Raw genomic sequence first — 16,697 nt, 5'->3', positions numbered from 1 at the left:
TTTTACTTTTTCGCTTCAAATTGTTTGTTTTTTGTTTTTGTTGTATTTTTTACTTTTTTGTTGTTGTATTTTAGTTTTTGTTGTTGTATTTTATTTTTTCTGTTGTTTTTGCATGTTTTTGTTGTATTTTATTTTTGTTGTTGTAATTTATTTTTTTTGTTGTTGTTTCTTATGTTTTTGTTGTATTTTATGTTTTTTTTTGTTGTTGTTATTCTTTTTTCTTTGTAATTTTGCGCTTTTTATTCAAGTTTTTGTGCTAGCAAATAAAAATTCAGTTAGTCACTCGTCGTCAAGGATACGGTGCGTTTCGTTCCTTTCGTCGATTGTTGGTGGTCGTCGTATTTGCCGTTAGCTAGTCAGCCAGGCCAACACTTTTCGCTATAATTTTTTAGTGCTACTGTTGTTGTTTGTCTTGCATGTGAATGTACATACATACATATATTCGATTTTTCGTTTTGTAAGTTGGGAAATTAGTTAGGCGCCACCAATCCGACACGCAGTCATTATTAACTTCGCGTAGTCTTAGTTACCGAAAAGCCAAATCAAAACGCCGCTAATACACACAAAATACCGACTACTGAACAAATTACCGTTAGAGCGAAAAATTGCACAGGAAAAAATAGTAAAAAAAAAAAATTGGGAAAAAATTTTTGAATTACTGTTATAAGCGGCCAAAAAGTAGGGGTATTTTTTGTTGTTCCAGTGGAGTTACTACTAACATTAATCACGAATACTCGTATTATATATATATAATATACATATATGTATGTACATTTGTATATGTAAGCAGCTATAACCTTAGTAACGGAAGTAATAGTAGCAGCAGCGATAAGCCGACGCCACACCCACTACATCATACGTCATTGCAGTCAGCGCTAGTTTAAATGAAAGCGAAGAGTAGAAAAGCAGAGAGAAAGCAGCAGAAAATAGAGCGAAAATTTACAAAATTTCAGCGATCCTGTTCAGCGGTGCAGCGAACGACGCTGACGGAAAAAGTAAGTCACAGGCCAATAGCAACAAATCTACATATCATATATGTATATATAATCGTATATACATATATATGGATATATATATATACTCATGGATATATATATATATATATACATATCTACAGCGCTGCATTTTCCACCAACTCGAAGTGAACGTTAGAAATTTTTCGACGTCAACGGAAATTCCACACACACACACAGACCACATTAGCGCTCGGCTGAAATAATAACAACAGCAACAAAAACAAAATTATAACAAAAAAAAACAACAACAAAAATCAACTTTATACGATTTTTTTTCTACACGCCTGTCATGCTTTTTTGCTCACCTTACTATACACCTTGCGGCTGACTCGGCTGTTTTCTAGCGCTAACGTTCGTCCGCTTCCGGTTAGCGGCTCAAATGTTGTTTCGATTCCTGCTACAACTACAAATATCAGCTATATGTCGGCATACAAAACACCACCGTTTCATTGCCAGCGCATTCCGTACTTGTCTAATTGGCTCATACTCATACTCAGGCAACAACAAAAATACTTGATGGCAGCAAAAGGAAAGGAAAAATCCTCCCTCGTTCGCGTTGTGCTAACACTTAGCCAGCCTGCGTGTCAGCGTGCCAGGCGAGCCGGCCTAGCCTAGCCTAGCCGGGTCATGCATTTCGAATTCAGTTAGTCAGTTAAACGCATACGCTCGCAGGGCTAACATGTAGTCCTGCGCCTACAACGCAACATCAATTTGGATCAACAGTTTTACGTTTTATTCATTTTTTGCTTTCATTTTCGCTGTGCATTTGTTAAGTTGAAAACTATTATTATTATTTTGTCGTACGTACAAAAAGTGTTTATTATTTGTGCCGAAGTGTGAAATATAACAAGTACGCAGTGGACTTTCGTTTTTTCATTTATTACGATTTGTTTGAGAAGGCGGTACAACTCTTTGAATTTCTACGTTATATAATATCTAAGCTGTGTACGGGTACCATTTTTGGGTTCAAATTGTTTTTTTGGGTAAGTTTTGGCATAAAAAAAAATAAAATTAAAACTAAAAAATATAATTTAAAAATATTTTATTTTAAAAAAATTTTTAAAGTTAAAAAAAATTTTTTTAATAAAATAATTTAAAAAAATAAAAATTTAAAAATATAATTAAAAAAACTATTTTTTTTTTATAAAAAAAAAATTGAAAAAAATATTATTTGATAAAAAAAAAATCAAAATTAAAATTGTCAAAAAAAAATTATTTCTATTTTTAATATTAATAATATTGGTTTTTCAACAAACTGACATAAAAAACAAAAATATTTAAAATATACATTTCATGTTGAAAACAAAACAAAAATTTAAAAATATTTTATTTTAAAAAAATTTTTAAAGTTAAATTTTTTTTTTTAATAAAATAATTTAAAAAAATAAAAATTTAAAAATATAATTAAAAAAACTATTTTTTTTAATAAAAAAAATTTGAAAAAAATATTATTTGATAAAAAAAAATCAAAATAAAAATTACCAAAAAGAATTTAATTCTATTTTTAATATTATTAATATTGGTTTTTCGACAAGCTGACATAAAAAACATAAATAATTAAAATATACATTTCATGTTGAAAACAAAACAAAAATTTAAAAATATTTTATTTTAAAAAAATTTTTAAAGTTAAATTTTTTTTTTATAAAATAATTTGAAAAAATAAAAATTTAAAAATATAATTAAAAAAACTATTTTTTTTTAATAAAAAAAATTTGAAAAAAATATTATTTGATAAAAAAAAATCAAAATTAATATTATCAAAAATAATTTATTTCTATTTTTAATATTAATAATATTGGTTCTTCGACAAACTGGCATTAAAAACAAAAATAATGAAAATATACATTTCATGTTAAAAACAAAACAAGTATTTAATAAAAACAAATTACATTAAATATCATTAAAAAAATTAAAAAATAATAATAATACATTAATATCAAAAATTTTTTATTTTTTATAAATATATTTAAAAATTTAATATCTCATTATTATAAAAATAAAAATAAAAAAATATTAGGTCTACAACTTTGCTTCCGCCGTTTTCCAATAGATATCTCTAAGGTCAATCACTGGTCGATTAAATCGATTAAATCGTTTTATATCGATCTTGGACATTTGTGGCAACATTAACCCCACAAAATATTTGTAGAGATCTGTTTGCATTCCAAACTTATTCTCAACTGAAAATGTCACTTTTGGAGCCGAATTCTCGACATTTGCGGGAAATTTTGCTTTGCTTTTTTAATACCAAGAAAAGTGCGGCTGAGGCTCAACGACATTTGTAACCGTTTTTATACAAAAAAAACTTAAATTTACAAAAAAATGGCAGAAGCAAAGTTTAATAATTTTATACAAAATATGGCAAACTTATTGAAGTCTGCCTCACTTGATACGGTAATTAGCTGTTTGAGCATAAATAATTAAGATCATATAACTAAATTTGGCATTTTTAATAGAATTTTGACAATTTTTTTATTCTTAGTTTAATAATACAATATTTCTTTAGAAATATAGCTCTATTTACTATTTTTATTTAAGTTATATATCCATTAAAATATTTCCATTTTTTTCAAATAAAAATCGCATGCTAATTCTTGGCACTGGGAGAATTCACAGTTGACTCTAATAATACTCTGTGGTTCTTTGGGTGCCAAAGCTTAGTGTGTCGAACAAGCTACAACTTACTTAAACATTAACTGCGTCTCAAAACATTTTGGAACTTTGAGATCACAATAAACAAGATAGATCCATAGATAAGGTGTTTATTTAGTTAAACTTTCATAACTCGAACTTCTATAACTCGAAGTTCTCCATAACTCGAATCCTTAAATTGACAATAGCAGTCAAATGTCATACAACATCACTCGAAGTCTCTCTAACTCCAAGTTTTTTATTTGTGAATTGTGGCGAATCGAGTTAGGGAAGTTCAACTGTAATTGAAAATTGCTTTAGCATAGACACAATTGAATATATGTATACTGAAGATACTCACTCCTAGCTTATTCGATTTCTTTAAGATCATAACAACCTGACTCGGAGCTTAGCTTTATTGCAATAAACAGCGCAATATTACAAGAAAAATATTCAGAAAGATCATGGTTCTTAACTGTTGTCAACTAGCTCAATTTAGCTGGTGGAAGCAGTCAGTATATTTAAAAATTCTTCAATTCAATCTTCATTTATTGCTCATACTGCCTTAAAGTGTTTATACTTCTTGTATTGGTTAAATTGTGGTTTATATTGACACTATTGTTGGACAACCGCTCTTTGTTCCAAATTATGTTACCTTTGATCTTCCAGATTTATAATTTTTCGACGAATCCACTTTGCTTAGGATCATTATAAAACAGTAGTTCATTGCATAAGAATCGGAATCGCTTAAGCGAACTAATCGAATGTGATTCGGAACAATCTCAAAATCTTTCCTCTCGTGATTTTGTTTGAGACTACATAAGATCCCAACCAGATATATATAAGTTCTTTATCAGCGTATTTGCGGAGATTGTTTTACTGTTTTTATGAATATTTCTAACCTACAGCCATCTAAATTTTATATATCTTCAGTTCTAGAAAGCAATCCGTGTATGAGTAAAGCTTTATCTGTATATCAGACCTATAACAAGTATAGCGGTCATCATCTATATCCCTGGTTAAATTTCAACTCCCTCGCTACTTTGTGGTCAGTCATAGAAACAAAATTTTTTGCTTTACTACTGAAATAGAATAAAAATAGTTATAGTTACACTACAGATGGTTTTATATTCAAAAATTAGTGACAAAGTTCGGCTTGTTCTAAATCTCCGACTAACTTTAAATCTAGAACGTTAGTATAGCTTTTCTTACCCAAGAAAATATCTATAATATCAAGTACAAGAGTTTAGAAACAGCCTAAAACGAATTTTATATATTTTATAGTCTCAATCATTTTCAATTTCTACCAATTCTAAATATTTACATTTAAACATACACAAAACCATTTGTATATCACTTTAGTCATATAAAAACGATGATTCAACCAGAGGCAATTCTTTATTGTTAGAAAGCACGCGATAATAGCGCAACTCTTTCAATAATACACAAATGACAGTTGTCTTACCCACTTCGATTGGTAGTAATTAAATACGCTTTAACAGTTATATTTTATTGATTTGAAAATTTCTTTATTTATTTTTCACACATACATCACATTTATGATATATTTGGTGCTATAAATATTTGGCGCGTTTCACACATCTAGTATAAAATACTAAATTATATACTATATATGGTCATGTTATACTGCCAATTACTTAACCCTAATAGCCACTTGCATTGAATTGCCCCAAACATTACTAACACATTATGTACCTCATTCATTATATACACCTTTACACATATAACCAATACAACAGGACATTGCTGACACAATAAAGCTTTCGGCCATTCTTCCACTGAACTCAACAGATTTGCATATTAAATCAGCTCGGAAATGTAATTACGTGACCATAATTCACATGAATGAATGTCAAATGGACAGTGGAATAGAAAATGCCAGTAATATAAGCTGGGAATTTACTCATTATATTATTCGCATTTACTATGCTGGGGAATTAATACCTTTTAGTTATATTTACTTGTATAACACTGTCTTTTAATTCGAATTTTATATTTAATTTTTCCGAAATTTTGTGTTTATGAGGAACTAACAGAAGTTTTCAATGATTCTTTTATGAATTCAGTTTTTACTTGGACATTTCTTTATGAAAACAACGTACTTTTACTACGAAATGCTGTGAAAGCTCCTATGGTACGCTGTAAAAGCTCCTTTAGAGCTTAAAAGCTCCATGAAAACTCAAAAATGTTTTTTTAGGGCCTTAATAAAATACTTGAGTGTGTTTATCAGATTATGTTCCATGAAATAGAGAAATAAAAGTCAACGAATCAACTAATACAGAGTTTCCATCTCTCGAAATTAGTTCTATTTATACCGGGAACCTAAAATCAGAAAAAAAGGATGTCTATAAATATATTTGATGGATTTATGGATGATCTGGCAAACAGCTGAATGATAAAGTCTATAATACCCATGGTCTTCACGTAAGTGAGAGAGTTAAGCAATTAAGTGTGACGAGGTGGAGTTCAGTGCAATAGTCAGGAATCAATATCATAGCTAAAATTATATCTATATATCTAAAATTATAGAAAAATATTGGTTCATTTATGACTAGCTAAGGCTCATGTGGAGGCTCCAGTTTCAGTATCAATAATTTTAGCCTGTATTATACTGAAGTTAGGGGGATACGGGCAATCAAAGTCTTATCCAAAAAAAAGTCTAGTCTAGGAACATTCCCTTATTCAGGCTAAATTAAAGAGAGATGAAACTCTGTTAAATACATCTAATAACTTTAAACTCTTCAGATTCTGTAAAAATCTAACAAGCTGCTGAAGCTTTCGATCTCTACTTTCCTCACAAGCGACGTTATAGAGGACTTGATTGACCTCGGACTTTAAATCGAACTACCATAAGAGACATACAGTTTAAAGTGTTGAATATGTAAAATATAGAGAATCCTCTGTCTTTAACGATATATATAAATATAAGAGAGCTAAGAAAAATTTGATCGTTTGAACCCGAAAAGCCTGAATGGTGGTCCATATGCCCTACAAATCATTTACAGATTTATGGAAACAAAATTTCAATTCCTAAAACTGGATTCCACTGAACTCAGGCCCACTTTAAATCCCCGAAACACGAATTTCACCACAGAAACTACAATTACGCCATAAAATTACGCTATACTTTCCTCTTTTCTAAGTGCCCCTGTATTTATGCTGTAATTTAGGTATTGTTTTTCGTATTTTCTAATTTTTTTTTTGTTGTCGTAAAAACTAACCGAACATTTTTCGTAATAAAGCACACTGATTACAAGGCATAGGTATAACATACGTACACTCGCGTGCAATTGTAACGGTGGTAAATGCAAAATAGGCAACAAACACCATATGAAAATATGTTTTACGGGCTCCGGTACGTACAAGTCACGGAAATTCCGTGCATGGCATATTTGCACGTCAGCACCAGCACAGGTGAACGCGTTTGGGTCGCGACTGCCAGTTCAACTACCAAATATTTATATGCACCATACCCTAAAAGCAGCGCCTTGCTGCGCGGGTACTGAGGGTAGTGAACAAAATTTCTATTTGAAACAGCAACAACAATCTTTACAACGTATACACCCCACACAAATAACTGTATATAGTTATATACGAATATGTAAATTGGTGTGCACAGGTGCCACCATGCTAGTATGAGGTGGCTTTAATGTACAGGGATAATTTATTTTATCGCTTGCAACAAATCTAAATTGATCGTTAGGCTACCAATGCGACGTCAAATGCCAGCGCCACTGCCAGTGCAACCAGCCACCACCGCACATTCTACATATATTTTATATAGCATTACCGTTATACCGATGCGACGCCAGCACATTGTATGCAGCAATTTGAACGCAACAAAACGAATTTGTGACAACAATTGCATGAATTTTCCATTTATATCGTTTTGTTGTGGTTTTTTGATTACTTGTGTTACTTTGTTTTCCAAGAAAAGCTTTCATCAATTCTATGACAAGCTTATTAAATTTTTGTTGAAATGGAATGAGTAATAATAAACAAATCTACATGGGTGTATAGTGAATGCAATATGTACTAAGGATGGCAAAGTGGCAGGTGTGTGTAAAAAACAAATCGAAAATGCTTTAATTGTCTTCGTAAACTAATGGAGCTTTCACAAACAGAATTGATGAAAGCTGCCACATTTTTGTCATATGACAAATAGCAGTGATTTCTAACAGACAACAATTATTTTTAAGAAACAAGAACAAGAACAAAAGAAAGCTTTCATTACTTAGAAAGAGCTTTCGAAAAAAAGTTTAAATAAAATTAATTCAAATTCTTTAAGCTTTATAACTGGAACGTTTTTCTGTAACAATAATGTTGGTGAGAAGGTGACGAGAATACTCAAAATGATTTAATTTTTGTGTTTAAAAAGCTTTCACTTGTGAGAAAATGCAATAAAATATCAATAATTATACGTATGGATTTTATATGTTTTTATATATATATCTAAAAGTATATGTTTTTATATAAGAAATAAGTTCCAATACCCATTAGTTCTAAGAAGCTTTCATTTAATTTGAAAGCTTTCACAAATGAATTAGTTATTTCAAAGTTTTTTTTTTGATCATTATGTCATAAAAAGCTTTCACTACATAGAGAGTTATACGCATAACCTTTAGTTCTAAGAAGCTTTCATTTCATTTGAGAGCTTTCACAAATAAATACGTGATTTCAACCTTTTAGAAAACTTTATTTCATAAAAAGTTTTCAACAAGAAAAGAATTACGTATGATCTCATTTTTAAATACTTTAAATAATATTATTCCTAAATAATCGAGTAAAGCTCAAGCATTCCAATCGAAATCATAATACTAATTTATCTTTCATTTCATTTCCAGTTGATTTATTTTGCGTACACTCAACCACACAACTTCAACATGGCTGCCCAACAGAACTCCACGCTCATCTACGACAATTTGGATGAGTGTCCCTCGCTGCTAAAGGAACCCGAAGAGCTGAGCAGTTATAGCCCGATCTTACCATTGAAACGTCAAAATAATGCTGTGAAACAACACTTCAAACAAGCCGATAACAATAACAATAATAATGACAATAAAAATTCGAATGTTAAAGAATTTCATAAATATCGGAAATATGCAAAGGGTCGCCATCATGGCAACTATGCAGCGAGCAGCTGTAGCACTAAGAGTAGCAGGAGTCGCACGATATCCTTAAGTGGCGTCACTAGTACGGAGGTTAGTTTAATAGAGGATTCTATATATTATTGTTGAGGCTATTTAATTATCGGAACTTAAGCGTATTGGCGAGCTTTTTTAAAGCTTTCTTTGGCTTGAAGAGCTTTTTGCAAGCTTTCATTGACTGACTTTTATTAGACCGAAAGCATAGCTCATATTTATATATGTATATATATAGCTTTCACTGGCTTTTGGCATGTTGGAGAGCTTTTTGAAAGCTTTCATCGACAAACATTTGTTAGGCCGAAAGCATATATCATAAATTAATAAAATTCTAAACATTTTTGTTCTCTCTCCCTCTCACTCGCGCGTTATCTCCAGGAACAAGGCCACAAAGAAATACCCATTTGGCTAGGCGAGGAACCACGTTACGTGTCCGGCGTAAATAAGCGCACCACCTGCAATGACATTATTAAAGCTTTGATTGATGATGAAATCCGTAATGGCGACAATCACGATTTTTTTGCCAATCGTAGCAAATGTAAGTCAAGACAATAAAACAAAAGCATATCTGAAATATTTTAATGTGAATTTGTGTGGGTGTAAATCATGTAACGAGAGTCCAAAGGAGAGCAAGAGACAAGAATAGTTTTATAGTTATGACTTTCATACTATACCGCTTTAGCTCACACTCTACCTCTAGATATTTGCTCTATACCTCTGCCTCTCTGTATCTCTCCTTCTCTCTCTCTCCTTCACTATTGCCTTTAATAATAAGTATTTTGATTTCGAAATGCAAATATTTACACGAACTGCTCACTTTCATGTTTCATCAAGATAGCATTGAAATGTAAAAATAATCCCCCACAAACAAAAACATTAAAATAAATATAAATATATGTATATAAACATAAAAAATACTATATACTAATTACTATTGATTTCTTATATTTTTTTGGCATTTTTCCTTCCACCGCATCTACAACACCTACACTTTTGGCACCACCCTGCAACGTTGGCGTGTCGTGACTATGGCGGCTACTTGCTTGTTGTTTTACTATTATACACATGGACTACGCTTCCGGTACTTTCCTCGAACTATGGACTTACTTCCGTTTATACGGACGCCGGATGTGTGTGGGGTTGCACGACGCTATATATGATATATACATATGTATGTATAATATTTAATATATATGTAAACTATGTGCGAATAGCTGGCGCAGCATCGCGTGACTACAACGATTATGTTATAACTGAAAGTTGGCGCGGTATCGAGCGCAGCTACGATGGCAATATGGCAATTTTGCCCGTTTGGAAGGCCTGGAGTCGTGTACACAATGAGGTAATACACTTATACACGAACATTTGCACGTTATTCTTACTTACGAAATACACAATATATATATACATATGTATATACATATTTTATATCTGAGCTTTGATAGTCCTGCTGTAGTTCTTCCATATTGTTACCTGTCCATAAACTGTGATTATATAATGCTGGCGTGCTTGAGGGGCCAAAAATTAGTGGCGCCACACGCAAAATTACGTACGATATATAAAAAGAGTAGACGCGCTATAAAATTAACAACAACAAAACTCAAAAGGCAATGCGTCGGGCGTCGTTAGCTTTATTTAGGTGTTTTACCGTTAATAATTTTATTGTATATGGCTTTGATATACTAAAATGGAAAATATGATTTGAAACAATCAAGGAGTCCTTATTAGGCCCTCATCAAGTTTTCTGGGTTTCAAGAAGCCACCCCTAGTATAATACATTTCCAAAAATCCTATTCCGATTCAAGAAATTATCCATTGTCCAAGTCCAATCATTTTACAATGAATGAACGATAACCTTTTATCGAGCTAAAATACCACCGTTTGGAAACACATTGGGTCTCTGAAAATTCAGCAACTAGATGATTTATGAAAGTTTTAACAGCAATCATATCTTCTTCTTCGTCTGTTCGAAGAACTAATAAAGCGATCTCTTCCGTCACCAATGAAAAAACCACAAATCATAACTTGGAACCCAACTTTTAGAAAGTCCAAAGGTTTGTGTGTTAGCAATGAAAGACTATGTTTCAATCTCTGACATCGAAACATTCCCTTCATCTTTGCTCAGATATCTTCCTATATCATATGGTAGCTTGGTTGGTTGGTTGAAAAGAGAGGCACAGGGATCTATATATCATTTAATCTACAAATTCCTCAAATATTTTCAACTTACAAACACGCTGTATTCTAAGATCTAATAACCATTTCTTTCTTCACAGATCCGCCTTAGCCTCAAACACCATAAAGATGTCGCCGAACCAGTACCACCAAAACAGAACGGCAGCTGGTTGCAAACGCTACGAAAATATTTAGCCAAACTGCTGAAATTTCCGAAACGAAGTAATAAAATGCTGCCACCTGCTATAAACAAGCAACAAAATGTACTGCTACCCATCAAAGAAGAAGAAAGCGCCGATGAGATCGTCTTCGTACTATTACCCGATAAGAAATATGACAATACAGCAGCGTCGCCCAAAACCAGTTTACTTACACATACTGCCTGCAATACGAACGATCCCATAACAAAAGCTGAGATGCTGAAAAGAAAGCTCTACAGTCTTTCGGAGACACGTGTGTCCATGCGCCGCAAACGACGCGGTAGCAAAACACCAAAGCGCAAAAATCCACAAACACGCGAAAAATTACCGCCTCAGATGCAAGAACTGGCAAATAACTGTATACGCCGACGCAAAGATGCGCCTTTACGGCATTCCATTCGCCATAAGTTGGCGCAGAAGACAAACGAAATCGATACGCTCTACAAACGTGAATATGTGCTCACACAGCGTTTAACACATAAATGTCAGCTTTACAAGCTGCACAATGAGCTCTATGCCAAGGCGGATCAACGTCTGGAACTCTCTATTGGCCAGATACAACGAAATGTCGAACAGTATGCCGAACAAATCATACAGACCGAACAGGAATTGCGTGAGTTGAAGCATGAAATCAAGCAGGACATATCGATTGTGAATAACCTCAAGCGTATGGCTTTGAATACGGCGGAGAATGTGAATGAGTGTGGCATACCCTTCTTGCCGAAATTGGTTGAGGAAGTACAGCCTGTAGAGCAAACGCCGAATGGTGTGGCCAATGCGGAAATGCAATTTGTTGATAATATTTATGAGTTCTGTGACAATAATGCCAGCATGTTGGTGTGAATTTGAATATCCTCACAGGCATAACAAATGCGAGTTCATTTTTGTTATAATATGCCCACAATGAGAAATAAAATTCCAGCTTATATATGATTTCTGTATTTAGGCTTAAACCCTACTCATAAACACAGAGTTTACCAATCGTAAACACGACTTAAACACCAAGTTGTTGACATTTAATAAGATTCTACCCAGTACCCAGATTTGGTATAAATATTGAAAGTTCAGTTAAAAACTACTCTCTAACACGGAGTTTACTCTACATAAACTCGCCTTAAACACCACTTTTTTTGGTATTTAAGAAAATTCTACAACATTTTATTATTCAATATAGCCAACGACTCCATTTGACAGTTCGAAGTCGTACACACTTGGAAAATTGCCAAATATCAATCAGAGTTTCTTAAACACTCATTATAAAAATAATTATTATTTGTTATAAAAAAATATTTTTTAGAATAATTTAACATAAACTTATTTTATTCCACGTACTGCCAAGATTTTTAAGAATATATGGTAACACCGTTTGTGCCTAAGAAACAATTTGACGGATTGTTTTACAGTGTAATTAATATTCAAATTCTAAAATTTTTATTAATCATAATTTATTTAAAATTATTTAAAGTATTTTTCAATAAAAAATGTTATTAACCTTCCGACAATATTCGTAATTAAGTCATATTATTATCAAAGAAACCCACTACTTGTTACTAAATATATAATATAAAGCTAGTTTTAAGTATTGAGAACTGATTTAAAATAAGTTGAAATAAATATTTACAAAACAAAAATTTATATTTGTTTCACTTAAACCCATTCTCTGAGTATACAGTTGAACTTACATAACTCGAAGTTCTCCATAACTCGAACTCATGAGTTGGCAATAGAAGTCAATTTCATATAAACTACTTTTCGTAACTTGGAATTCTCTCCAACTCGAAGCTTTTTTGTGGATTATAGTGATCGAGTTAGGGAAGTTCTTTTTAGTATTTTAGACAAATTTGTTAAAATTAATTCCGTTTATGCTGATAGGAGTAATTTATTGAACAGCTGATTATCAATTTGTGACCCAAATATTAAATACGTTTTTCTTCCCTGTTCTCTGTTTTGATGTATACTCACGCTTTTTGCTTAATTCCTTGATTCTTGAAAATTGACTACCCCAATTCATATACAGAAGCAACTCGAGAATCGTACCGCATCGAAAATTACTCTCAATATCACACACTTATTGAACTCATTCCACTGTTTAGAGATCATAAATACTTCACATCTATCAAAAAATTAAACTATCGAACGTTACAGGTTGATTTAGGGAATTTAGCAATTGCCAGCTTATGTATGTCCATTGTGACAGCGCCTTATGACAACTATAAAAACCTAGCTGGATGTTTTGACTATGACAGCTGATTTGACATTTATCCGTCTAGGTATTTATATGTCCCTAAAGTGCACATAGAAGACCACTAAATTCAGGATATAAATAAAACAAAATTAGGTTTCCAACTGGGCAGTCATTACTAAACATAAATGTCAAATACATGTGTTGACTTTGACAGCTCTATTTATTGATAGTTATTACTCAAGGGAATTCTATATTTCTAAAATACACGCAATCTTGCCTTGTATTCACTAAAATTTTGATATGAATAACAAAGTTTTTCCGGACTAGAAAAGAACTGATCTGTAAAATATACAACCGAGCCTTTTGAGCAATCCTTCAATGGAACTACTATCTTGCTCTCATGAAAATGTTATTATAGACTTGACAGCATATAAATACTATTGATGTCATTCACTACATGTATCTAGAATATCATGAGAGCTACCAAGTTCCAAATATTTTAAATGTAACTTAAAGCTTGTTGGCACTTACAGAAGCTTTTCATTCAGAAGCTTTTATATGCATATGCTTTTATCGATTACTTTAGTTAACATTATTTAGTTAAGACCAAGAACATTTAAAGTTTTGGGTGAAAGCTTTCATTAGAGCTTTTTAAAACCTATGAAGCTTGAAAAGCTATTGAAGCTTCGAAGATATAAAGTAGCGTCATACACAGTGAGAAATTATTTTCACTTCGCTTCATCACATAACTTCCTAAAGAAATGCATATAATAAAGATTTGGTTAGCTTTGTGGGCGGTTGAGAGATATCCAGACCCAAATATACTTACGCAAAGGCATATCCATTTCTTTTGTAATGAGTAAAACGAACCATATTCTTTTTAACATTTTCTCAAATATGCGCATAATAATATTTATTGTTACATTTGTTGTTGTTTTCATGTTCTTTGTTGTTATCATCATCATCATCATCATATATAGTATATATATAATTATTGTTATTATTTTATTCTCTTTGGTAATAGTACTTGATTATAATACAATAATTCTCCATAAATATCGACGTCTATAATTATTGCAATATTTTTTGCTTACTCTTCAATATTTTTTATAATTTTTTTGTAATTATAATATAATTAACGCAGAACTCAAAAACGCATACAATATAAATATATATATATATATATTTTTTTATTTACATAACAGTATATATCATATAAATATTATGCTTAAGTATATGTATGTTGATGCATATGTAGTACAAATACAAAACTGGTATGTACGCACGTTTTAGAAATGTGAAAATAGTTTATGTGAATTGAAAATTTTATTGCCAACTGAATATATATATACATACATACATATATAGTATGTTTGTTTGTTTGTATGTAGATGTTTGGTAAGGTGAAGCAATTTAATATTTTAACATATTTACACTTTAATTTCGTTTATTCATAAGAGTGTGTCATATTATATATGTTTCTTATTTATAATAGTTTTTATTAAATTTTTTTTTGTGAGTTGATTCGATACATTTTTGAAATGCTTGATAGTGAGAACTAAATGACAAAATAATTATTTCGAAAAATCACAATCTTCTTTTTTATTTTAATTTTTGGATGACGGAAATTATTATACTTAAGACAAAGTGTCGTCGTGATATTCGGTTGAAATATGATTTTTTTTAATTATTTATTTAAATGAATATTATAAATTAAAATAAAAAAATATTTAACATATCGGAGGTAAATTATAATATATTAATATAATAAAACTATTATTTATACTTCAGTGGAACTTCTCTAACTCAAATCACCATAATCCACAAAAAAATGATATGATATGAATCATAGGTAGTACGCCTAGAAGTATACACTATCTGATTTTCAATGAAAAATAAAATGAACTTCATGTTACGAAAGTGATAACACATGATTTTTTTACGATTAAGGAAATATATACATATATGTACAAAAATAAATTGAAATTTTTTTAAATTAATGTTAATTTAAATTAAAAAAAAAAAATATTTTTTATTGCAACATTAATTAAAAATTTATATTTTTTTCTTGTTAACCTAAATAATATAAATGAAAAATATTAATAATTAAAAAATATATTTTTTTTAAGAAATAAAATCTCATTAAAAATTACTACAAAGCGAAGTGATAATGAGAACTAAATGACAAATTATCTGGAAACAAAATTGATATCTATATATACAACAACAGTACTTTTATGGAAGAAAATAATTATCATTTTTAAACATAAAATATATAAAAAATATTTTAAAATTATTATTAAAATTATTATTAAAAAATTAGTTTAAAAAGAGTTTAATACAAAACGAAAAACAATTAAATATATGGGGCATTCTCTGGAAGAAAAGCCACTTGAAAAAAAAGTTCTTTATTTTCTTTGGCATATATATATCTTATAGTACATGTAAAACCTAAAATAAAACATATGGTTTTAGGTCTATGTAACGCGGGGTTGCCATATTATAAGGGGTCAAAGTTTTTTGTAAAAATAACTTTAAACTAATGAACAGATTTTAAAACACCATGTGACTTTTTTGTACAGAATTTCTCAAACTTTGAAACTGTATATCGTAAAAATTTTTAAAATTAATATTTCATAGCAAAAAATGAAAAAAATTTTTTTTTTGAAAATTTTAACAACTTATGCCCCTTCGAAAATATCTTAAAATGTTCCTTATTTCATCATCTTTTTACCCCCCAAAGGGAATTTTGGGACAGCAATATTTGTATGATATAATAATCAGAAATCAAATATTTTTAAATATAGTCCTAAGACGTCTAGATTGAAAAATAAATATATTTTGTAGAAACCAAATTATATAAAATAAACCAAATATTATAAAATATTAGGTCAAAAACTTTGCTTCCGCCGTTTTCCAATAGATGTCTCTAGGGTCAAGCACTGGTCAATTAAATCGATTAAATCGTTTTATATCGATCTTGGACATTTAACCCCACAAAATATTTGTAGAGATCTGTTCGCATCCCAAACTTATTCTCAACTGAAAATGTCACTTTTTGAGCCGAATTCTCGGCGTTTGCAGGAATGTCTCTAGGGTCAAGCACTGGTCGATTAAATCGATTAAATCGTTTCATATCGATCTTGAACATTTGTGTCAACATTATCCCAAACTTATTCTCAACTGAAAATGTCACTTTTTGAGCCGAATTCTCGACATTTGCGGGAAATTTTGATTATCTTTTTTATTTCCAAGGAAAGTGCGGCTGAGGCTCATCGACATTTGTAACCGTTTTTATACAAAACAAACGACAGAAGCAATG

The 16,697-nt window shown here is 30.8% G+C and overlaps 1 protein-coding gene across 1 annotated transcript; it reads left to right on the top strand.

The window, feature by feature from the left end:
• Positions 1 to 1,184: 1,184 nt before the first annotated feature.
• On the top strand, positions 1,185 to 12,748 carry LOC105209046 (uncharacterized). Its single transcript, XM_054229717.1, has 5 exons — positions 1,185 to 1,999; positions 8,516 to 8,872; positions 9,194 to 9,353; positions 10,030 to 10,157; positions 11,092 to 12,748. The coding sequence occupies exons 2-5, from the start codon at positions 8,555 to 8,557 to the stop codon at positions 12,031 to 12,033; spliced, it is 1,548 nt and encodes a 515-aa protein (XP_054085692.1). The 5' UTR covers positions 1,185 to 1,999; positions 8,516 to 8,554; the 3' UTR covers positions 12,034 to 12,748.
• Positions 12,749 to 16,697: the final 3,949 nt, after the last annotated feature.

The sequence above is a fragment of the Zeugodacus cucurbitae genome, chromosome 4, assembly GCF_028554725.1.
Source record: "Zeugodacus cucurbitae isolate PBARC_wt_2022May chromosome 4, idZeuCucr1.2, whole genome shotgun sequence".
Classification (NCBI taxonomy): domain Eukaryota; kingdom Metazoa; phylum Arthropoda; class Insecta; order Diptera; family Tephritidae; genus Zeugodacus; species Zeugodacus cucurbitae.
Note: the sequence above shows the minus strand (reverse complement) of the source record. Positions and strands in the feature narration are given on the sequence as shown.